This window comes from Entelurus aequoreus, linkage group LG14, assembly GCF_033978785.1.
Source record: "Entelurus aequoreus isolate RoL-2023_Sb linkage group LG14, RoL_Eaeq_v1.1, whole genome shotgun sequence".
NCBI classification, from domain to species: Eukaryota; Metazoa; Chordata; class Actinopteri; order Syngnathiformes; family Syngnathidae; genus Entelurus; species Entelurus aequoreus.
In genome coordinates, this window is record NC_084744.1 from 55116741 (window position 1) to 55141407 (window position 24667).

The 24667-nt window shown below is 41.2% G+C and overlaps 1 protein-coding gene across 1 annotated transcript; it reads left to right on the forward strand.

Moving 5' to 3' along the window:
* The first annotated feature begins 729 nt into the window (after positions 1 to 729).
* LOC133664301 (uncharacterized) lies at positions 730 to 15695 on the forward strand. The gene is made up of 6 exons (XM_062068809.1): positions 730 to 1323; positions 7786 to 7991; positions 10584 to 10754; positions 10930 to 11082; positions 11179 to 11245; positions 14146 to 15695. Exons 1-6 carry the CDS (start codon positions 744 to 746, stop codon positions 15693 to 15695), a joined length of 2727 nt encoding a protein of 908 aa, XP_061924793.1. The 5' UTR covers positions 730 to 743.
* Positions 15696 to 24667: the final 8972 nt, after the last annotated feature.

Sequence of the window (24667 nt, forward strand, 5' to 3'; positions counted from 1 at the left end):
CAATATCGCGAAATGATCAAGTATGACACATAGAATGGACCTGCTATCCCCGTTTAAATAAGAAAATCAAATTTCAGTAGGCCTTTAAAGTTGTTTATACGGACACCCTCAGTGTGACCTGTATGGCTGTTGACCAAGTATGCTTTGCATTCACTTGTGTGTGTGAAAAGCCGTAGATATTATGTGACTGGGCCGGCACGCAAAGGCAGTGCCTTTAAGGTTTATCGGCGCTCTGTACTTCTCCCTACGTCCGTGTACACAGCGGCGTTTTAAAAAGTCATACATTTTACTTTTTGAAACCGATACCGATAATTTCCGATATCACATTTTAAAGCATTTATCGGCCGTTAATATCGGCAGTCCGATATTGTCGGACATCTCTAAAAAGTATACATGTCTTCTCCATGTACAGAATACCCTGATAGGTATCTGGTAGCTTGATAATTTGGAACAGAACAGCCCAGAAGCATTTACTACGTTTTGTGGTGTGACTTGGCAGAGTGGCATGTCCGGGGAAAACTACGGGTTAATTTAAGACTGGAAGCAAAAGCTGTTGCCAATTAGGAGCAGTGAGCGCCACATGTGGGCTGTGCAGAAGGAGCAAAAAGGGGGGCTGAGACCAGTGAGTGCATTGGAGCTCGATGACTTCAGTTGTTAGTTCCATGGATGGACAGACTCTGAAGAGATGCAAGCAAGATAAGACCTGAAGGTTTAACGCTGAGAGGATCTTTAAGCATCTCAACATGGCATTTTTCTCTCTAATATTCCTGTTTGGTCTCAGTTTTTTGCTGAACGAGAGTGCTGCTGAAGTGTGCCGGGGTCTTCGATGCCTCACGAACCAGGACTGGAGCACAGTGTGTGTGGGACCTAACTGCCAGGGGACATCGGTGTCCAGACACCAGTTTCACCCCGGACAAACGCACACCGGTTCCCAACAGGACTCTCGGGTGTACGCCCGTTCCCAAACCAAGGTAGCCCCTTTGACCACTTACGCCAACATCCAACCTCAGCAGGGAGGCTTTGGCGCCAGGCGGACCAACCCGAGGACCATCACCGCCGAGGTGTTCCATCCTGGCTGCGCAGGCGGGACCTGCCCCACCACCGTCGCACATCGCAACGCGCCCAGCCACGGGGACACGTCGCAGGACTGCAAAGGGAACGGCTGTAAACCGCATCAAGCCAAACCATGTGTTGGATGCGGCACGCAAAAGGGAATAGAGGGGAAGACCTCACCCGTTCATGTAAGAGACCGAGCGGCACAGTTTATGGAGGAGAGGTCGGAACGTGGCGCTTGGATACAGATGACATGTGACATGAAAGCAGGTCAGTATGTAATTATGTAAGTAGCATGTAGTGTTTAGAGGTCCCAGTACTTAACTATGCAGTACTTTATCAAAACTTAGCTTTATTCCTTTTGCAAATGGAGCTATTAGATTGTTATTCAGTGGTTCCCAAATTTATTTTGCATGGCCCTCTTTGGTACAGTCGTGGTCAAAAGTTTAAAGAACATAATGTCATGGCCGTCTTGAGTTTCCAATCATTTCTACAACTCTTATTTGTTTGTGATAGAGTGATTGGAGCACATACTTGTTGGTCACAAAAAAAACATTCATGAAGTTTGTTTCTTTTATGAATTTATTATGGATCTACTGAAAATGTGAGCAAATCTGCTGGGTCAAAAGTATACATACAGAAATGTTAATATTTGCTTACATGTCCCTTTGACAAGTTTCACTGCATTAAGGCGCTTTTGGTAGCCATCCACAAGCTTCTGCTTGAATTTTTGACCACTCCTCTTGACAAAATTAGCCATTCCTTTACCACTTTTGACATGTGTTTGGGGGTCATTGTCCTGTTGGAACACCCAAATGCGCCCAAGACCCAACCTCCGGCCTGATGATTTTAGGTTGTCCTGAAGAATTTGGAGGTAATCTTCCTTTTTCATTGTCCCATTTACTCTCTGTAAAGCACCAGTTCCATTGGCAGCAAAACAGGCCCAGTGCATAATACTACCACCACCATGCTTGACGGTAGGTGTAGTGTTCCTGGGATTAAAGGCCTCATCTTTTCTCCTCCAAACATATTGCTGGGTATTGTGGCCAAACAGCTCAATTTTTGTTTCATCTGACCACAGAACTTTCCTCCAGAAAGTCTTATCTTGGTCCATGTGATGTCAGATGTCAAAATTGAGCTGTAGTTTTATTTGTGACCAACAAGTATGTGCTCCAATCACTCTATCACAAAAAAATAAGAGTTGTAGAAATGATTGGAAACTCAAGACAGCCATGACATTATGTTCTTTACAAGTGTATGTAAACTTTTGACCATGACTGTACATCAAAATGTCTTTTATAACTGCAGTTAAATATCAGAATCAGAAGTACTTTATTAATCCCCGAGGGGAAATTAAGATTTTCAGCACAATCCCATTCAAGATCAGACAAACATTACAGGGAGACAGAACAGGATCGCTGACGCGTCTGCCAAGTTCTGGCGCCCCTTCCAAAAAAAGGTGAGAAACAGGTAAACGCTGGGGACGGGGGGTGGGGGAGGTGAGAAAAAAAAATTCAGTATTAGCCTGGGCCAAGGAAGAAAAAAACCTCATAGCCATAGCACACATAAACATGTGTGTAAGAGGGAAACATCAAAGAAAACAAAGGACATTAAAAGAGCAGAGTTGATGCAACCAGCCACTTCTACATACAGCTACAAAAGTAAAACAACGACAAAAATAAAAAGAAACATATACACTGTGGTGGCCTCTGCAGTGTTCCACGCCATCGTCTGCTGGGGTGGGTGGGAGCATGGCCAGAGACAGGAGCAGACCCAACAAGGCAACCAAGAGAGCCGACTCCACCCTCGGCCGCCCACTAACTCTCAGTCAGTGTCCAGTCTGCATGGATGAGCGAGGATGCTTCCCAGGAGACCGAGGTGTGCAGGTCCGATACCTGCTCATTCAGCCAAGACACCGTGAAGCTCGCCTGTCCCGGCACTCAGCGCCAGCTCCGCAGCACCCGTCTCTTCATCCACATCTCCTCCAGTCTCTCCAAACAGACTCTGGTGTGGCAGAGACCCAGCAGCTGGTCTCCATGGCCAAAAAGGCTCCCGGGAGGCAGATCTAGAAGGTCACAAAAAAGCACGGCAGAAGTCACGAAAGTGCCACCCCTTGTCGCACAGTTCCAAAGGGTCCCGAACCAAAAGGCAAAAAAAAAAAAAAAACACATGGGAAAATCATGAACACAAAAGGATGATACAAGAGAACAGAGCTCCTGCCACCAGCAGCCACTACAGCGGCGTCTGCACTTTAAAAAAAAGGGAAAAAAAAGATCTCTTACCTGCTAAAACAGAAACAGAATGGCAACATTTATCTGTGAAGGATAAACTTGACCAAAAATCAATCAAAACTCACCAGTCACCAACATTTATGTGCCCGAGAGCCCCCGTTTTAAGGTTAAAAAGTGATACAGATCTAAAAACAAAGTTTTGTGGTATTGCTAGTTATTAGTTATTAATAACCCTTTTCCTTTATTGTTGCCGTATTTAATGTTTATTTATACAAACAGATCCCTAGGCCTAAAGGCCCCTGTATGTGCCACACTTTTGATACCTCTGTTGAGGTATTTGAAGGGATTAAATGCATGTTTTGGAATATATATACACTGCAAAAACTGAAATATTAGTGAGATTAAATATCTCAAATAAGGGTGATATTTGCTTATTTTCTGTCTGATAAGATAATTCTTCTCACTAAGCCGATTTTATGTTAGAGTGTTTTACTTGTTTTAAGTGTTTTGGTCCTAAATGATCTCTGTAATATATTACAGCTTGTTGCTGAGATTTGATGACCTATATTGAGTAAAACATGCTTGAAACTAGAATATCAACTGTTGCAAAGCTGTGTCATCAACACTCACAAGTATAAAACTACTTTTTTTAAAGTAATAATTTCTTATTTCAAGCATGAAAAAAAAAAAAATCATGACTTTGACACAATTGTGTCTCATAATTAAAACAGATGACAGCCAAATGGACTTTGCTGTTTTATTTTCAATGAAACAATAGAAAATACGTACTCATGTAATAGTACAGTTGTTATTAGTGTGAATATACTTATTTTAAGGTATTTTTGGGTTCATTGAGGTTAGCTAATTTTACTTGTTTTGGAAAGTCTTGACAAGCCAAATTTTCTTGTTCTATTGGCAGATGATTTTGCTTAGTTCAAATAAAACACCCCTCATTTTTGTATATTTTTTTCTTGTTTTTGAACACTGACTTTTTGCAGTGTAGGAAACAAATTTTTCAATCTTTAATTTGATATACAAAATAATAGGGATGCACAATAGTCTGAGGAATTATGATAAAACAGATAACTTTTAAAAAATAGCTCCGATAACCGATTAAAAAAAACAACAACAACACTCTAATGAAGCAAGGTTACTCGTACTTTGATTGATTGATTGAGAAGTTTATTGACATCTTAAAGAATTGAATCCATGTAATGCTTTAAAAAGGCAAATGAATGGCACAAAAAGCCAAAAGGCTTGTTTCCATTGTGGTCCATTAAATATTCTGTGTTTGAGGGGGTTAATGTGAGCAAATCAAGCGCTCCTCTTCCCCCCACTGGCGTGATGTAAGCCTGTCGTAAATTTCCCAGAGCTCATTGTAAACAAACATGGCATTAATCGTGTGGGACATCTTTTACTGTTTCAGGAGAAGACTTTGTGCGGGCTGTTTTGCACCAAATGCTCTGCAAACATTCCTCGAAGCAGAAAAAAATGGATCAAACTCCCAACACATCAAACCTTATCAACCACCTAAAACGCCACCATCGCTACCACGGTGTTTTGAAAAGTTTGTAAAGCGCAAAAAGTCTGATCTTACAATTTCTATTGTGGCATTCTTGATGCCAAATAGTGGAGAGGCTCGCAACACCAAAAACTTGTAAGCTGGGGCAGGCACAGTTTGTACCGCTACTTTTGCACAACTACGGTTAAATCTAAATAAATAAAAAAAATTGCTGTATACAGTATATTGTAGTTATCTGTGATCATATTACGGTTTTCAAAAGCAGGAAGGTATCGGCTTGAAAAAAATATATTGTGCATCCCCACAAAATAGCCAGAAAACCAGATTAAAAAAAAAAAGAAAAAAAAGTTAAAAGACCAATGATTGTCACACACACACACTAAGTGTGGCGAAATTGATCTCTGCATTTAACCCATCACCCCCTGGGAGGTGAGGGGAGCAGTGAGCAGCAGCGGTGGCCACGCCTGTGAATAATTTTTGGCGATTTAACCCCCAATTCCAACCCTTGCCAAGCAGGGAGGTAATGGGTCCCATTTTTATAGTCTTTGGTATGACTCGGCCGGGGTTTGAACTCACAACCTACCAATCTCAGGGCGGACACTCTAACCTGATGATTTACTGTATTTTCTGGACTATAAGGCGCACTTAAAATCCTTTTTCCCCCCTCAAAACTCCACAGCGCGCCTTATAACCCGCCTAATGTACTGATTAATTCTGATTTTGCTTACCGACCTCTAAGCTATTTTATTTGGTACATGGTGGAATGATAAGTGTGACCAGTAGATGGCAGTCACACATAAGAGATACGTGTAGACTGCAATATGACTCAAGTAAACAACACCAACATTTTATATGTTCCTTTGAAAAAACAGAACATTACTCACGGCGCTCAGAAATCTATCAAAATGTTTTAGTACGACTTTGGTAAGCTATGAAGCCGCACCGCTTGATGGATTGTACTGTGCTTCTACATACAAGTATTATTATGGTGTGTGTATAAGGTAAGACATATTATCTGGCGTTTTGTTTCACAATATTATGCAAAAGCAACTTTTCTTACCTTCTGGTACCTGCAGATCTGTATTTGGGATCTGCATAATATTGCGAAACAAACCGCCAGATAATATGTCTTACCTTATACACACACCATAATAACACTGGTATGTTGAAGCACAGTACAATCCATCAAGCGGTGCGGCTTCATAGTTTACCAAAGTCATTGTCACGGCGCGGATTCGAACCCGCTTCCCTCCTGCAACTGAGTGTCACAGTTCCTCCTCTGGCTTCTCGCCCGGACACGCCCCCACTCACGCTGAGCACAGCACGCCCACGCAGCGACAAGACTGCAGATAATCGGCAATCTGCACATCTGGGACTTATGAGGGCGAGCTGGATAAAGGACCAGTGGACCCAAGGATCCTGGCGGGAACTTAGTTTCTCAATAGTGTACCTATCCTCCGTTGCCCTGAAAGTGAGCTGTGCGTCTCACTTCTCCCTGGATCTCCCTCTGGACTCTGACTAACTCCCTCGTTCCTCGACTACTCGTTCGCCCCCGGACTCTGACGCCTCTTTCTGCCCCACGGACCTCACGTGGATCTCGGATCCCTTCTGCTTTTCCCTTTTTGGTTTTGTCTGCTTCCTCATTCAACATTTACGGTAACACTCAACAGCTAATCTACACACATAGTCACACACATACGCTCTTGGATTTTGTCACACACCATTCTATAGTTTATTAGTATTGTTTATTATTATTATATATATACTCTATATATTAACTACCGTATTTCCTTGATTAGCCGCAGGGGCGCTAATTAATTTAAAACCTCCTGTCACTCCTGCGCTTACCAGAAGCCTGCGGGATGGCCAAGCATGCGCTAATTATTTTAAAACCTCTTCTCACTCCGGCGCTTACCTTATCACGAAAAGCACATTTAATAAAAAAACTTTATTATTGTCTTACCTTTAGGTATAAATGAGTCCATGCCAGCTCCTTTTGAAGAAAAGCATCGATATAGAAGTCTTCCTTATCTTTCTTCAGTTTTAAAAGTCTCTCTGTCTCGATGGAGATCTTCCTTTTAAGTATTACCTCCTGCTTCGATTGAAAGTCCAGTTTAGAAAACTGTTTTATTTTAGATATGTAATCCTCCATGGTAAAAGTCCAAGCAAACAATGGCTGCGCACTCTTGCTGCCGGTTGTCTTCTTCTGCAGCACTCTTCTACAGTACCAGCAGTCGCAAGAAGGATCACTAGCGCCCTCTACCACCAGGAGGCGGGAGTCATTTAATGACTCATATTTGACCCGGCGGAAGTGCCAAGCATGCGCTAATTATTTTGCGAAACGAGTTTGACCCGGCTGTAATTCGAGGCATGCGAATACCATATTCCCGGCGCCAATTCAAGGAAATACGGTATATATATAATACATCATTGAACATTACGCCCCCTAGTGTCTGTTGACGTCATCTCCCTCCTACAACCATAACAGTCGTACTAAAACATTTTGATAGATTTTTGAGCGCCGTGTGTAATGTTCTATATTTTCAATGGAACATATACATTTGTTTACTTGAGTCATATTGCCATCATAGTGCAGTCTACACGTATCTCTTATGTTTGACTGCCATCTACTGGTCACACTTATCATTACACCATGCACCAAATAAAATAGATTCGAAGATTACAAAGAACATTTAAAACATTGATTACAGATTCATACAATTACAAGTAAATTCAATTTTATTAAAAGTAAAAAAACAAAACGAAAAAGCTGCTGCAAATTCAAGCATTTTTAGGCCGCAATGGTTCAATGGTTTAGTTTCTTAGGCAGAATGTTCTATATCCTCTGAGGGAAAGCTAACTTTTTAACTTTTAAAAATCATTTTTATGAATGTTTTCCTTCCATGTCTGGAACTGATGTGTACCTTGGGACTTTGTGAACAAGGCTGTCACATAACGGTTGCTCGAATCTCACCGCAGGTGCCAATGATGTTCCTTCAGAGGACGCTGTCGTCCTGCAGCTGCAGCTGTCCAAGGACCAGGAGAAGATCGTGGAGGCCCTGAAGGGTCAGCGGGAAGAGGTCAAAGACCTGCACAGACTCGTCAGCGAGCAACAGGGGGCGCTAGTCCAGCAGCAGAGAGAAATACTGGAGCAACAGAGGAAGATGCACGACTACATGGAGCAAGTGAGTGTGCAGTGAAGAAGATGTTAAATCATGTATACCGTATTTTTCCGGACCATAGGGCGCACCGGATTATAAGGCGCACTGCCGGTGAGCGGGTCTATTCAGGTCTGTTTTCATACAAAAGGCACACCGGATTATAGGACAAAGGTACGAACATTGGGAGACCGGGCCTTCTGCTCCACCGCTCCCAGTCTGTGGAACACTCTCCCTGACCACCTGAGGGCACCACAGACTGTGGATGCTTTTAAAAAAGGATTAAAAACCCTTCTTTTTAAAAAAGCCTTGTTTTTAGATATATTCATACTAGTTTTAGCTATTTGGTTGTTCTAGTTTTTTTTATTTTTTTATTTTTTATTGTCTTTATTTTTATTTTTTTAATACACTGTAGCACTTTGAGGTTGTTTACTCAATGTAAAGTGCTTTTTACAAAAAATATCTATTATTATTATTATTATCATTAAAGGGGTCATATTTTTATTAATTTTTTCTAAATTGAAAACACTTCCTTCTGGTCTACATAACATGTAATGGTGGTCAAAATGTTGCATAGATGATGTTTTACAGATCATCTTCAAGCCGCTTCAGGATGCGCCGTTTTGTGGGCGGTCTTATTTACGTAGCTCACCTTCGGCAGCGTCTTCTCCCCGTCATCTTTGTTGTAGCGGTGTAGCGTGCAAGGACGGTAGTTGAAGAAGAGTCAAAAGATGGAGCTAACTGTTTTAATGACATTCAGACTTTACTTAAATCAATAGTGAGCAGCATCTCCTCATCCGGAAACAACAACACCGGAAATGTGTCCCGTGAAAAACTGTCTGGACGGAATTCTCTAATAACTAAAGTTCCTTGGGTGAATAATGTAAACTCACTACACCGGTATGTTTTAGCGCTTTCATGGCGAGTTCACTGACAGATATAAGTTAGAACTTTACACTACTTTATATTAGAAATGGCAACAGCGGAGGATGAATGTCCCATAACAAGAAGATAGAGAAAAAGAAGAAGCTTATCGACTACGACAGGGGTCCCCAAACTACGACTATGGCCCGCCGGCGTCCAAAATCCGGCCCGCGGGAAGTCTCAAGTTTTTTTTTTAAATTTGTCCTTTCTAATCTATTTTCTACCGCTTGTTACTCTCGGGGTCTCCTCCCCACTCAGGCAAATCATATTGTCTAAAAATGCATTTTCCCATCGATAAAAATTTGGGGATCCCTGGGCTACGGTGTTGCCACGGACTACGAAGGCGGACGCGCGCAAATTTTCCGGAGTTATGCAGATCCCAAATACAGATCGACAGGTACCAGAAGGTAAGAAAATTTGCTTCTGCATAATATTGCGAAACAAAACGTATGTCTTACCTTATACACACACCATAATAATACTCCTATGTAGAAGCACAGTACAATCCATCAAGCGGTGCGGCTTCATAGCTTACCAAAGTCGTACTAAAACATGTTGATCGGTCTTTGAGCGCCGTGTGTAATGTTCTATATTTTCAATGGAACATAAACAATTTTGGTGTTGTTTACTTGAGTCATATTGCAGTCTACACATATCTCTTATGTGTGACTGCCATCTACCGGTCACACTTATCACTTCACCATGTACCAAATAAAATAGCGTCGATGTCGGTAAGCACAACCAAAATGATTTCGTACATTAGGCGCACCGGGTTATACAGTTGTGGTCAAAAGTTGACATACACTTGTAAAGAACATAATGTCATGGCTGTCTTGAGTTTCCAATCATTTCTACAACTCTTATTTCTTTGTGATAGAGTGATTGGAGCACATACTTGTTGGTCACAAAAAACATTCATGAAGTTTGGTTCTTTTATGAATTTATTATGGGTCTACTGAAAATGTGAGCAAATGTGCTGGGTCAAAAGTATACATACAGCAATGTTAATATTTGCTTACATGTCCCTTGGCAAGTTTCACTGCAATAAGGCGCTTTTGGTAGCCATCCACAAGCTTCTGCTTGAATTTTTGACCACTCCTCTTGACAAAATTGGTGCAGTTCGGCTAAATTTGTTGGTTTTTCTTTAATGGACTTGTTTCTTCAGCGTTGGACTTTGGGAAGGCCATTCTAAAACCTTAATTCTAGCCTGATTTAGCCATTCCTTTACCACTTTTGACGTGAGTTTGGGGTCATTGTCCTGTTGGAACACCCAACTGCGCCCAAGACCCAACCTCCGGGCTGATGATTTTAGGTTGTCCTGAAGAATTTGGAGGTAATCCTCCTTTTTCATTGTCCCATTTACTCTCTGTAAAGCACCAGTTCCATTGGCAGCAAAACAGGCCCAGAGCATAATACTACCACCACCATGCTTGACGGTAGGAATTGGTGTTCCTGGGACTAAAGGCCTCACCTTTTGTCCTCCAAACATATTGCTGGGTATTGTGGCCAAACAGCTAAATTTTTGTTTCATCTGACATCACATGGACAAAGATAAGACCTTCCGGAGGAAAGTTATGTGGTGTATGTCAACTTTTGACCACGACTGTAAGGCGCACTGTTTTGAGAAAATGAAAGGACTTTTAGTGCGCCTTATAGTACGGTAGTTGGAATAATTGGTCAATGTTGTTTTCTCAGGTGAAGGTGCAATACAACGTACTATTGGACACCATCAAGCAGATGTCCATGCAGAACCTCCAGGAGGAGCTGGACACTCGCGTCGAGGCTCTGAACGAGCCGAGTGGACCTCACCAAGCTCAGCAGGCCCTCTCTTTGCACAAGGTGGACATGGAGGCCAGTGTCATGGAGGTCAATATCAACCGTTTGGTATATTAATAGCACATTTACACCCCAAAAAAGTACATTTTTCAATGCCCGTCCCACTACCCAATACTCCTAACCCTAAATTAACATCCGCCTGAATCATGATTTTACAATATTGTGGATATTATTTGTGATTGCACTGACTGACGCCCCCCCCCAGGTGGGCCATTCCCTCGCGGCCTGTGCCGGCTGTGGTCCCGACGAGTACTGCGGCTTCAGCGCGGGTCGCCCTCGCTGTGAGAAGTGCACCGTGTGTCCTGCTGGCTTCTTCCTGGTTGCCCAGTGTTCGGTCCACGCGGACAGAATCTGCCAGGTTCCATTTAGTCATCTAATCTCAGAACACGGAAAGAAACTGAACACATTTTTTTGGCCATGTTTGGTCACGTTAACTTTGTATTTGTTGTTCCAGGACCGAGATGAATGCCTTGAAATAACGAACCTTTGTGAAGATCAACTGACGTGTCTCAACACACCAGGTAATACAACATTCATGGTAAAACATAACAGACTGTACATAACTCCTTTACCGTATTTTTCGGACTATAAGGCGCACTTAAAATATTTTAGTTTTCTCAAAAACCGACAGTGCGCCTTACAACCCGGTGCGCCTAATGTACGCAATGATTCTGGTTGTGCTTTCCGACCTCGAAGCAATTTTATTTGCTAGATGGTGTAATGATAAGTGTGACCAGTAGATGGCAGTCACACATAAGAGATACAGTCGAGGTCAAAGTAGTGACCACATATTTTTAATAGTGTTAAGCTCCTTGCAAGCTTGATATACATAACACTTGCCAAAATTCTACTTTCTATTAAGCTCAAGTGCCAGATTTCCAGCAAAGGAGGGCCAAATATGAGCACGATATTATGAATTTAGAAATATACAGTAGTACCTCAATTTATGAGCTTAATTGGTTCTGTGGCGAACACTTGGATCTCAAATCAACATATCTGATTAAAAATTGGGATTTGGCCCCAAAATAGCACAATTTTAACATGTAACATGCCTTTTCATAAGAAAAACAACCTTTTAGATAGGAAAAATTGTATAAAACAATACAATAGAATGTACTACTAACAAGTACAGTAGTTTTATGAAGTAATGTCATAATGATGTAGGGTAACACTTTAGTATGGGGAAGATATTCACTATTAATTAGTTGCTTATTAACATGCTAATTAGTAACATATTGGCTCGTAATTAATCATTATTAAGTACTTATTAATGCCTTATTCTGCATGGCCTTATTATACAACCAGTAAGACATTAACTAAGAGTCTTCCCTTATTAACCTCAGAATTATTGCTTATTAGTAACCCTAACCCTTATATGTTCCCCTAGTGTCCAAATAACTCTAAATTAAGTCTTTGTTACTTAGAATATTTTCCCCATACTAAAGTGTTACCTAATGTAGAATATTTACCTTAGAGAGTGGAAATCTACGGTATCTCTTTCCAGCTGTTTCTCCATCAAATACACCATCTGCAGCTTGTTTTATATTTCCATTAATAAATATCTGAGGTTTAGATATTTTAACATTTCTAACTGCATCACGATTTTTTTTTTCATGCTTGAAGTAAGAAATTATTACTTTAAAAAAGTAGTTTTATACTTGTGAGTGTTGATGACACAGCTTTGCAACAGTTGATATTCTAGTTTCAAGCATGTTTTACTCAATATAGGTCATCAAATCTCAGCAACAAGCTGTAATATCTTACTGAGATCATTTAGGACCAAAGCCCTTAAAGGCCTACTGAAAGCCACTACTACCGACCACGCAGTCTGATAGTTTATATATCAATGATGAAATTTTAATATTGCAACACATGCCAATACGGCCGGGTTAACTTATAAAGTGCAATTTTAAATTTCCTGCCACACTTCCGGTTGAAAACGTTTTTTTATGCTGACGTATGCGCGTGACGTCAAGGGTTGGTACGGAAGTATACGGATCCATTGGATCCTATACAAAAAGCTTTGTTTTCATCTCAAAATTCCACAGTATTCTGGACATCTGTGTTGGTGAATCTTTTGCAATTTGTTTAATGAACAATGGAGACTGCAAATAAGAAAGTTGTAGGTGGGATCGTTGTATTAGCGGCGGACTACAGCAACACAACCAGGAGAACAGAGATGGATAGCAGACGCGCTAGCCGCCGAACTCACCTTAACTTCCTCCGTCTCCGGGCGGCCAACCGCATCTGTGATTGGGTGAAGTCCTTCGTCGCACCGTCGATCGCTGGAACGCAGGTGAGCACAGGTGTTGATGAGCAGATGAGGGCTGGCTGGCGTAGGTGGAGAGCTAATGTTTTTAGCATAGCTCTGTGAGGTCCGGTTGCTAAGTTAGCTTCAATGGCGTCATTAGCAACAGCATTGTTAACCTTCGCCAGCCTGGAAAGCATTAACCGTGTATTTACATGTCCATGGTTTAATAGTATTGTTGATTTTCTATCTATCCTTCCAGTCAGGGGTTTATTTCCTTTGTTTCTATATGCAGTTAAGCACGATGCTATCACGTTAGCTTGTAGCTAAAGTGTTTCGCCGATGTATTGTCATGGAGATAAAAGTCACTGTGAATGTCCATTTCGCGTTCTCGACTCTCATTTTCAAGAGGATATAGTATCCGAGGTGGTTTAAAATACAAATCCGTGATCCCCAATAGAAAAAGGAGAACGTGTGGAATCCAATGAGCCAGCTTGGACCTAAGTTACGGTCAGAGCAAAAAAAGATATGTCTTGCACTGCATTCTAGTCCTTCACTCTAACGTTCCTCATCCACAAATCTTTCATCCTCGCTCAAATTAATGGGGTAATCGTCGCTTTCCTGGTCCGAATCTCTCTCGCCCCATTGTAAACAATGGGGAATTGTGAGAAGTCCTTCCTCCGGTGACGTCACGCTACTTCCGGTACAGGCAAGGCTTTTTTTATCAGCGAGCAAAAGTTGCAACTTTATCGTCGATGTTCTCTACTAAATCCTTTCAGCATAAATATGGCAATATCTCGAAATTATCAAGTATGACACATAGAATGGATCTGCTATCCCCGTTTAAATAAAAAATGTCATTTCAGTAGGCCTTTAAAACAAGTAAAACACTGACATAAAATCTGCTCAGTGAGAAGAATGATCTTATCAGACAGAAAATAAGCAAATATCACGCTTATTTGAGGTATTTAATCTTACTTAGATTTCAGTTTTTGCAGGGGAAGAGTTTGAACAGTTTGTGCCCAGGGTTTGAGGGGTCCGACCCCAAGTCATACCCCATAGTTGGGGTATGACTTATACCGGCGTATGACTTATGTTCATGCAAAGCAAATGATTTCCTTTTTCAAAATGTGATTGTTTTGAAGTCATATTCATTTCCCATGTTCCCCTCAGGAGGATTTAGGTGTCAAGGGATGACAGAGCGAGATGCCAGGGCCGGCGTGTGTGGACCCGACTACTTCTTTAACTTGGACATGGACGAGTGTCAGGCCTGCACCGAGTGTGATGGAGAGGCGGTGACGTCACCGTGTACTTTTACCGCTGACACCGTCTGCGCTGGACTTTCTGCCGGCGACGGCGTCCTCTCTCTGTCCTGGGCCGGACGCGCCAGCCTGCCCGGTGCCAAAGGTCGCTCGATGAATCTCGCCTCGCCAGGTGTGCGGCTTGACATCCAGGGAGCGACCGACGGGGGCCTGGTGTCGGCCGAGGGAGGCCGGCTGCTGCTGAGGAAACACGGTCTGGTCTGGCTGGAGGAGAACCTCTCCGTGAACCACGGCTGCCGCAGCTTCGTGCAAGTGTGCCTGCGTCTGAACGGCACAGACGGCTCCGGAGCCCGTGACCTTGTCGGCGTCAGGATTGAGCAGCAGGAAGTGAGGTCACTTCAGGGTGTCAGCATGAGTGGGGTAGCAGAGGTTGCCCCTGGGCATACGATTTCCACTTCCCTTTGGAGTGCCAACCACCACTGCAACCAAAGTAACGAAGGTCTACAGCTGTATGACCCCTCAGCGGCTTCCCTAAGCCTCATGTGGCTGTCCCATGACACCGGTGCCGTCGCCATGACGGCACAGGCGGTGTTGTCCGCACACTACCATACAATCCATCGCCCGATCTTCAGCTCCTCCTCCACTTCGGACCCTTACGTAGTTGGGTTGACCCATGACGGTCGTGGTATACGTTTTGCAGAAAGCGGCACGGTGCGCTTTGTATTCCAACAGGCGCTGTACTCCATGGGTCAGGCATGCGTGAGTGAAGGCTTCCAGATGTTGGCGTACCTCAACCACAACGGTACGGGCACGGAGCTCTGCCGCAGCTTCAAACCAGGCGTCCACTACCGCGACACATCCATCTCTCTCTCCGGAGCCACTGCAGTTGGTTCCGGAGACACGCTGGTCTTTGAGATTCTGTCTCCTGCTCAGTGCAACGTACGTTTCTTCAGTGACGGTACAGGCATCAGTCTTCTCAGCTTGGTCTGGGTTCCGGCCGCCGTCTCCTCCTCCGTCTATGCCACCGTGGCTCAGACCGGACTTCCTTCAGGAGCTGTGAGAAACAAACCTCTTTTCTTCCGCCAGAGCAGTCCTCGGGTGCGCCAAATGGGGCTGCCGGGTAAGGGGTCCGCAGAACCGGCCAGAAATTTAGTCTTCAGCGAGAGCGGCACTGCCAGTGTAGCTCTAGACCTGAAACTGATTCACTCGTGCAGCCTGGTCAAAGTGACTCTGCTAAGGCTAAGTGGTCCAGATTCGGGAGCGCGACCCGTCCCCCTGGCCCAGCAAGTGGGCGGACATATGCCTGACGGTAGCCAATGGGCCAGCGTGACCCTGCGAGCATCCTTCCAGGTACAAAATGGCACCACAGTGTTCTTCACCCTGGACTGCGTACGGGGACGAGTCAACCAAGTCAGCCACCATACAGGAAGTGGAGTGTCAGTCCTCTGGGTGGCAGCATAACATCGGAACGCCACGCTGCTAGTCCACAATCATTTCAGCTGGAGTTACAGAACTGACTCATCAACCCATTACTCAGCTTTTGGGCAAAGATACTGGGACACATGGCAACAAGAGCGAAGCAACGTTTCTGGGAAGACTTTTGATAAAATGTGGACATTTTGTCCGTTAATCCAGAAGAACATTTGTCAAATGAGAAGTTACTAACGCAGGGCCTGAGAGAGGACCTGCTCTCTCACAGTCTCTAATTATCTTAAAGCAGGGGTGTCCAAAGTGTGGCCCGGGGGCCATTTGCGGGCCGTAGCTCGTTTTTAATTGGTCCGCGACACCGACAAAATACAATTTGGGCTTAGAAAAAATGGAACCAGACCAAATTCCCCCAAAATGGGACCTGAAAACCAAAATTGCTGTTGACCTGTGCGCCTTTTACATGGTGTTTGATGAACATATGTACACATTGCTTGCAAGATATGGTAAGATTTTGAGTTTGCGAAAGCAAAATATTAATAATAATAGGTATTGATAAAGACTAAGTATAAAATGAATAATTGATTGAACTACCGTAATTTCCGGACTATAAGCCGCACCTGACTATAAGCCGCACCAGCTAAATTTAGGGGGAAATACAGATTGCTCCATATGTATGCCGCACCCGACTATAAGCCGCAGGCGTTTTGATGTGTAATTACCGTAGTATATAGGGGTTCCTGCTACCACGGAGGGGATTGTCGGGACAGAGATGACTGTTTGGCAACGCAAAGTGTCCCATTTATTAACAATAAATCTTTCAATCATTCAATCAAACTTTCACATCTTTGACATGGCGAACAGCATTCGTGCAGAGTACAAATAATACAATGGTATTACCGGTAGTCAGTCTTTAATCATTGTGTCATCGTCTTCCTCCTGCGTACTAAAACCACCGAAATCCTCTTCGTCGGTGTCGGAGAAGAACAGGTCCAAAATGGCGTCGTCAGATCGATTGCCTTTAACTTAAAAGCAGCATCATATGCACTTCTCCGTTTGTTTTCCATATTGAGGGTGTTTGCATGAACACTTCCTTCGCGCAAACTGTCGCTGACGCTCTCCTACTCTTTGTTTTGCTCTCGTTACCTGGCGCCAGATGTCTGCCTCGGTCTCGCGCATCCTCGGTAGTGCATCCCCTGGTTACCGTAAGCCGTAAAAAAAGCCGTAAAAAAGCCGCACCGTCGTAAAAGCCGCAGGGACCAAAACGAGGGGAAAAAGTAGCGGCTTATAGTCCGGAAATTACGGTACATTGTACTGGTTTTTTGTTATGTTCGTTTTATGTATGCACTCCAGGATGCAGGGACGGCAGGCAAGTGCAGAAAACAATGGTAATGGTAAGATTTTGAGTGTGCTAAGCGTTATAATGTAATAATAATACTAATATTGATAAAGAATAGTAATAACAATAATTGATTCAACTACATTGTATTAGTTTTTGTTACGTTAGGCACTCCGGGATACAGAGACGGCAGGCAAGTGCAGTAAACAAGTGTTCTTTACCAGAGAAAGGCAGGTGCACAAATGGAAGTGTATGAAGTGTAAAGGTACAACGTTGAGGTCGTGAAAAAGGACGTGGAACAAAAAATAAGAGCGCTGGACAGGAAATCATGCAAACGAAAAAAAAACTAATAATAACTGGCATGCAAGAGGTTTTCGGGGTGGCCCCGAGAGCCTTCAACTTTTCTGTATGCGGCCCTTGCTGGAAAAAGTTTGGACACCCCTGTCTTAAAGGTTTGAATAAGGTTGAGGTCAGGGCTCTCAAGTTCTTCCACACCGTACTCATCCAACATGACAAAAGACGACCACCCTCAAATTGTGGTCCCAAAGTTGGAATACCTACACTGCAAAAAGTCAGTGTTCAAAAACAAGAAAAAAAAATACAGAAATTAGGGCTATTTTATTTGAACTAAGCAAAATTATCTGCAAATAGAACAAGAAAATTCGACTTGTCAAGACTTTCCAAAACAAGTAAAATTAGCTAACCTCAATGAACCCAAAAATACCTTAAAATAAGTATATTCTCACTAATAACAAGTGCACTTTTCTTGGTAGAAAAAAAAGAGACCTTTTTGCTCAATATGTTGAAAAATATTCTTAAATTAAGTAAATGCTAGTGACATTATCTTGACATAATGATATCATGATTTTTTATTTCATGCTTGAAGTAAGAAATTATTACTTTAAAAAAGTAGTTTTATACTTGTGAGTGTTGATGACACAGCTTTGCAACACTTGATATTCTAGTTTCAAGCATGTTTTACTCAATATAGGTCATCAAATCTCAGCAACAAGCTGTAATATCTTACTGAGATCATTTAGGACCAAAACCCTTAAAACAAGTAAAACACTCTAACATAAAATCTGCTTAGTGAGAAGAATTATCTTATCAGACAGAAAATAAGCAAATATCAGCCTTATTTGAGATATTTAATCTTACTTAGATTTCAGTTTTTGCAGTGTAAGCTCACATGTTTATTCATATTGTTTAGATACCGTATTTCTCAGGAGTAGACATAGCAACCATTTGATCTTCTCAAGGGACAATACACTGATTACTCTAAAGTTTCATTTCTTTAGTATTGTTTCTTAACAAGATATAATCAAAAATTTACCAAATTTGGAAGGCGTATAGTCCTCACTTTTGTAAGATACTGTAGACTTTAATACTGTGTAATAGGGCTCGAATGCATTGTGGGGCCCCGGTAGCCATTTTTGTTGGCCAAAGCTTTTGATGACATGGCTGTACTGTGGGAGAGAGCAACAAACTGGACTAAATTGAATCCATCCATCCATCCATCTTCTTCCGCTTATCAAAGGTTGGGTCGCGGGGGCAGCAGCCTAAGCAGGGAAGCGCAGACAATAGGGGCGTAACGGTACGTGTATTTGTATTGAACCGTTTCGGTATGGGGGTTTCGGTTCGGTTCGGAGGTGTACCGAACGAGTTTCCACACGGACATATTAAGTAGCGTAACGTACGTTATGTAAACAATGCACACCGAGGCACAACACACGGCATGCTAGCAGCTAACGGGCTACGATAGACTGACCATACGTCGTCTTTTCACCGGACATGTCCTCTTTTGCGGGGCTGTCAGGGCGGAGTTTCTTAAATGCCTCAAATGTCCGGCATTATGAGTTAGGGTTGCGTGTATTTTCTATGTACGTTCAGGGTTAAGAAGGGGTTAAAAACATAACAAATTGTGCACGCAGCAGCATTGGTGAGGGAGGGGCAGAGACAGAGAGAGCGAGAGAGTTATGATGAACGCGCATGCGTCGCCAGGCTCTGCTTTTTATTAGAGATGTCCGATAATATCGTCCGATAAATGCTTTAAAATGTAATATCGGAAATTATCGGCATCGTTTTTTTTATTATCGGTATCATTTTTTTTTGTTTTTTTTTTGTTAAATCAACATAAAAAACACAAGATACACTTACAATTAGTACACTAACCCAAAAAAAACTCCCTCCCTCATTTACACTCATTCACACAAAAGGGTTGTTTCTTTCTGTTATTAATATTCTGGTTCCTACATTATATATCAATATATATCAATACAGTCTGCAAGGGATACAGCCCGTAAGCACACATGATTGTGCGTGCTGCTGGTCCACTAATAGTACTAACCTTTTTTTTTTTTTTTCTTCTTTTTTTTTTTTCTTTTTCTTTTCTATAATGTCCTGCCCAGCTTCACAGGCAAATCATATAGTTGATGTAGATGCCCATATCGGCTGTTCAGATTTACTTTACAAAAGAGAAGTGTAGGATACTTCTCTTGCTGCCTTATTTGTATTTGACTTTATTAAATGTATTTATATTATCATTTGGTGCAGCCGGGCCGGAGCAGGAGGGGATAGAAAGAGAAAAAAAAGGAAGAGAGAGGGGGGAATTGTGGGGACAAGAGGGGGATTAAATAGTACTAACCTTTAACAGTTAATTTTACTCATTTTCATTAATTACTAGTTTCTATGTAACTGTTTTTATATTGTTTTACTTTCTTTTTTATTCAAGAAAATGTTTTGAATTTATTTATCTTATTTTATTGTATTATTATTTTTAAAAAGGACCTTATCTTCACCATACCTGGTTGTCCAAATTAGGCATAATAATGTGTTAATTCCATGACTGTATATATCGGTATCGGCTGATATCGATATCGGTAATTAAGAGTTGGACAATATCGGATATCGACAAAAAGCCATTATCGGACATCCCTACTTTTTATCCATAGATTTATCAGATTTAATTTTTTATTATCTATAGCAGGGGTGTCAAAAGTGTGCCCCGGAGGCCATTTGCGTCCCACAGCTAATATTTTAAAGGCCCACGGCACATTCTAAAAATACTATTAAAATAAACAAAAACATAAAAAAAGTGAAATAAAAAAGCTTAAGGTGAAATGTTATTTAGAAAAAGTTGCAATGTTGACTAATAAATCAAAGCTGTCATTGCTCAAAACATAATATTGAATCAAAATCAATGTTGTTATGAATTATTGACCTATCCAAGGTTCCCATTACTTCACATCAAATATTCCACTAAGAAAAATATTTTTGCTGGAAGATTTTGCTAATTTGGTAAATAAATAACCAAAAAATGTATATTTTGTTGTTTTCTTACGGTACCGAAAATGAACCGAACCGTGACCTCTAAACCGAGGTACGTACCGAACCGACATTTTTGTATACTGTTACACCCCTAGCAGACAATCATCATTCTATCACAAAAAAATAAGAGTTGTAGAAATGATTGGCAACTCAAGACAGCCATGACATTATGTTCTTTACAAGTGTATGTCAACTTTTGACCACGACCGTATACTGGTATCGGCCGATACTGACAATACAACAATTTATGGCTGCAAACAAGCTAATATTTCACCACTGCTTTTTCCATTGGTGCCATACAAATGATCTACAAATCTATCAGGAGTCAGCGATCACTATATGTATAAAAAAAAACAATACTGTAACCATGTGTAATACTACATAAGTTGAGATTTGCTATTTATCCCGCTGTCGTCACAAGAAGAGTTAGTCTGTGTTACTTACGAGCATGTGTTTCATTTTAGTCCCCATTCTCTAATGTGAACGTCCACTGCATGCCTTGTTTAATGGCTGCACTGCTCAGCAGCTTTAACGGAAACATATGTTCCGGCCTCTGCATTGTAATACCTAATATCTCCATAATAAGATGTATCTATCATGTACTATAGTTTATATTTCATAACCCAGGAGAAAAAATAAAGGCCTTGTTTTTTGCTTTCTGACACAATCTGTGACCTTTTTTCCTGCCAGAAACGTAGAAGCCGCTTGTTCTTGGCAGATCATTCCAGGTGGTTCCGATTACACGAGAAAGCATACATTTCAACAACGAAACGATATCACTAAGCGAGCAATGGCCCCTACGACAACCTCCTCATCACCTCAGTGCTAAATTTGTTTTGGCATGAGAGCAACAGTTCACAGGTATGATGTTTTTTTATGGAAACCTGTCTAACGGTGTACTTGTTACAGACTTATTGCTGCATGTTTGCTATGATGCTATAATATAAAACAATGCAAATCACTTCTCAGGCCTTATGACACAATAGTAAAGATTGCCAAAAAAAATTTTTTAATTTCATCCAGATGGTGATCCGGATAAGGCACAAAATCTAATCAATAGTTCCTTATCCCATTTCGGAAAATTTCGAACAGTTAAAGGCCTACTGAAATGAATTTTTTTTATCTAAACGGGGATAGCAGATCCATTCTATGTGTCATACTTGATCATTTCGCGATATTGCCATATTTTTGCTGAAAGGATTTAGTAGAGAACATTGACGATAAAGTTTTGGTCGCTGATAAAAAAGCCTTGCCTGTACCGGAAGTAGCGTGACGTCACAGGTTGAAGGGCTCCTCACATTTCCCCATTGTTTACAATGCAGCGAGAGTGATTAGGACAGAGAAAGCGACGATTACCCCATTAATTTGAGCGAGGATGAAAGATCTGTGGATGAGGAACGTGAGAGTGAAGGACTAGAGTGCAGTGCAGGACGTATCTTTTTTCGCTCTGACCGTAACTTAGGTACAAGGGTTCATTGGATTCCACACTTTCTCCTTTTTCTATTGTGGATCACGGGTTTGTATTTTAAACCACCTCGGATACTATATCCTCTTGAAAATAAGAGTCGGGAACGCGAAATGGACATTCACAGTGACTTTTATCTCCACGACAATACATCGGCGAAGCTCTTTAGCTACGGAGCTAACGTGATAGCATCGGGCTTAAATGCAGATAGAAATAAACCCCTGACCCAACAACAATGCTGTTGCTAACGACGCCATTGAAGCTAACTTAGCTACGGGACCTCGTCAGAGCTATGATAAAAACATTAGCGCTCCACCTACGCCAGCCCTCATCTGCTCATCAACACCCGTGCTCACCTGCGTTCCAGCGATCGACGGAGCGACGAAGGACTTCACCCGATCATAGATGCGGTCGGCGACTAGCGTCGGATAGCGCGTCTGCTATCCATCTCAAAGTCGTCCTGGTTGTGTTGCTGTAGTCCGCCGCTAATACACCGATCCCACCTACAGCTTTCTTCTTTGCAGTCTTCATTGTTCATTAAACAAATTGCAAAAGATTCACCAACACAGATGTCCAGAATACTGTGGAATTTTGCGATGAAATCAGAGCTTTTTGTATTGGATCCAATGGGGTCCGAATACTTCCGTTTCAACCATTGACGTCACGCGCATACGTCATCATACATAGACGTTTTCAACCGGAAGTTTCGCGGGAAATTTAAAATTGCACTTTATAAGTTAACCCGGCCGTATTGGCATGTGTTGCAATGTTAAGATTTCATCATTGATGTATAAACTATCAGACTGCGTGGTCGGTAGTAATGGCTTTCAGTAGGCCTTTAAACCAAAATCTGCCCATAACTTTGCGATGAAAAATAATCAAACTCCAGCCATTACTGTACATACCATATTTTTTGGACTATAGAGTGCACCGGTATATAAGCCGCACCCTCTAAATTTTAGAAGACAAAGATATTTTTCCATGTATCAGCCGCACCGGACTATAATATATAATATACTCCACACACACATACCCCAACACCCTTGACGCCAATCCCTTAAGGGTGATGGACGGCTGGGCAACGCCTGAAGAGCTGCAGCCTCCCACCGTAGCCCCCACTCCCTCCCCTCTGTTGCAAGTCCCGAGATGTATGTTGTAATATGTATATTTGCTTCGCTATGGAGGTTTTTTTCCCACTAGTCTAGATTGTATTTTTTTACTCATCCTCCCCCAGCGTTTACCTTTTTTCCCATCTTCCTGTTCCGTAACCCTGTACACTGTTTGTTTGTCTAATCTTGAACGGGTTTGTGCTGAAAACAATAAAGACCTACCTATAAGCCGCGTATATACCGGTACGAAATATTTTGTTTATTTACATACTTTGATTGTTCCCAAACGGTGCCTCTGTCAAGGCAGTAAAACGGCTGATAAAACAAAATGGACGTCATCGTCATTGACCCAATGCGAAAGCTAAACAGACTCAATAATAACTCTGCGGTGACGTTTTGGTGAATTTACACAACTGAAACAATACAAACAGAATGCCATTGTAAGTTAATCATACTAACACAGACACTTGAACATATTAGTTAATATATATATACATGTTTTTAACCCAATGCGGCCCCCGGGTCAAAAAGTTTGGTGACCCCTGAGACAAACAAAATCCGGCGAGGACATAAAGAGAGGTAGTTTAGATCTAATGCAAGAGTTTTCCCCATGCTTCATATTTATTTTACTACTTATTACATTTTCAAACGTAATTCTAAATCAGTGGTGTCCAAAGTGTGGCCCAGAGGCCGTTTGCAGTTTTGAGATTTGTCAAAATAAAATAAAAACACATCAAAAATGTAAGAAAAAAAGACTGAATGTAATGGGAAAAAAGCCTAAATTTTGATATTCATAATAATTGTTTGTCTTTAAATATGTGTAATGTGTTTTTAGTTTTTTTCCAAAATAAAATATAACAATTTTTAAATAAATATTTCTCACCAAAATAAGTGTATTTTAGTGATTTTTTTTTGTGTGTGCAAATATTAGCAGGAACAATTAATTTTCCTGAGGGAACTCTCCTGAAGTAATCAATAAAGTACTACCTATCTATCTATAATACAGGGTGGAAAATTTTAATAAATAAAAAATATGTAGATTTATGAAAATAAATAATAATAATGAACATACATTTGTTAAAATCTCAAAGTGCTACAAAATATTAAAAAAATAAAAATAAATAAATATATTCATTCATATTTTCCACACAAATGGTTAAAACAGGGCTGCTTTAAGGTTTAATGCCATCTAAATAAAACAAAGACAAATTATTTAGCTATTTATTTTATTTGCATCTGTACGCCACTTTTTCCAACAAACATCCGTTAAATAACCCAGTGCATGATATTAGCATATATTAACACAAATGTTTGTCTTTAAATATGTGTAATGTGTTTTTAGTTTTTTCCAAAATAAAATATAAAAATTTTCCCCGCATGCTTTGAATTTTAAGTATGCGTCCGTTGGTGGAATTTTTTTTAATAAATATTTCTCACCTTAAGTGTATTTTAGTGGGTTTTTTTGTGTGTGCAAATATTAGCAGGAACAATTAATTTTCCTGATGGAACTCTCCTGATGTAATCAATAAAGTACTATATACAGTATCTATCTATAATACAGGATGGAACATTTTAATAATAAAAAATATGTAGATTTATAAAAATAAATAATAATAATAATGAATTACATTTGTAACACACTTTTCATTTGTTAAAATCTCAAAAGTGCTACAAAATATTTAAAAAATAATAAAATAAAATAAAATATTTATTCATATTTTCCACACAAATGGTTACAACAGGGCTACTTATTGTCATCTAAATAAAA

Bases quoted from the DNA above. Each gene is read 5' to 3' on its own strand.
- LOC133664301 (XM_062068809.1), top strand. From the start codon at position 744: ATGGCATTTTTCTCTCTAATATTCCTGTTTGGTCTCAGTTTTTTGCTG. The intron at 11,083-11,178 runs GTTCCATTTAGT...TTGTTGTTCCAG, and splicing joins ACGCGGACAGAATCTGCCAG to GACCGAGATGAATGCCTTGA. The intron at 11,246-14,145 runs GTAATACAACAT...TGTTCCCCTCAG, and splicing joins GACGTGTCTCAACACACCAG to GAGGATTTAGGTGTCAAGGG.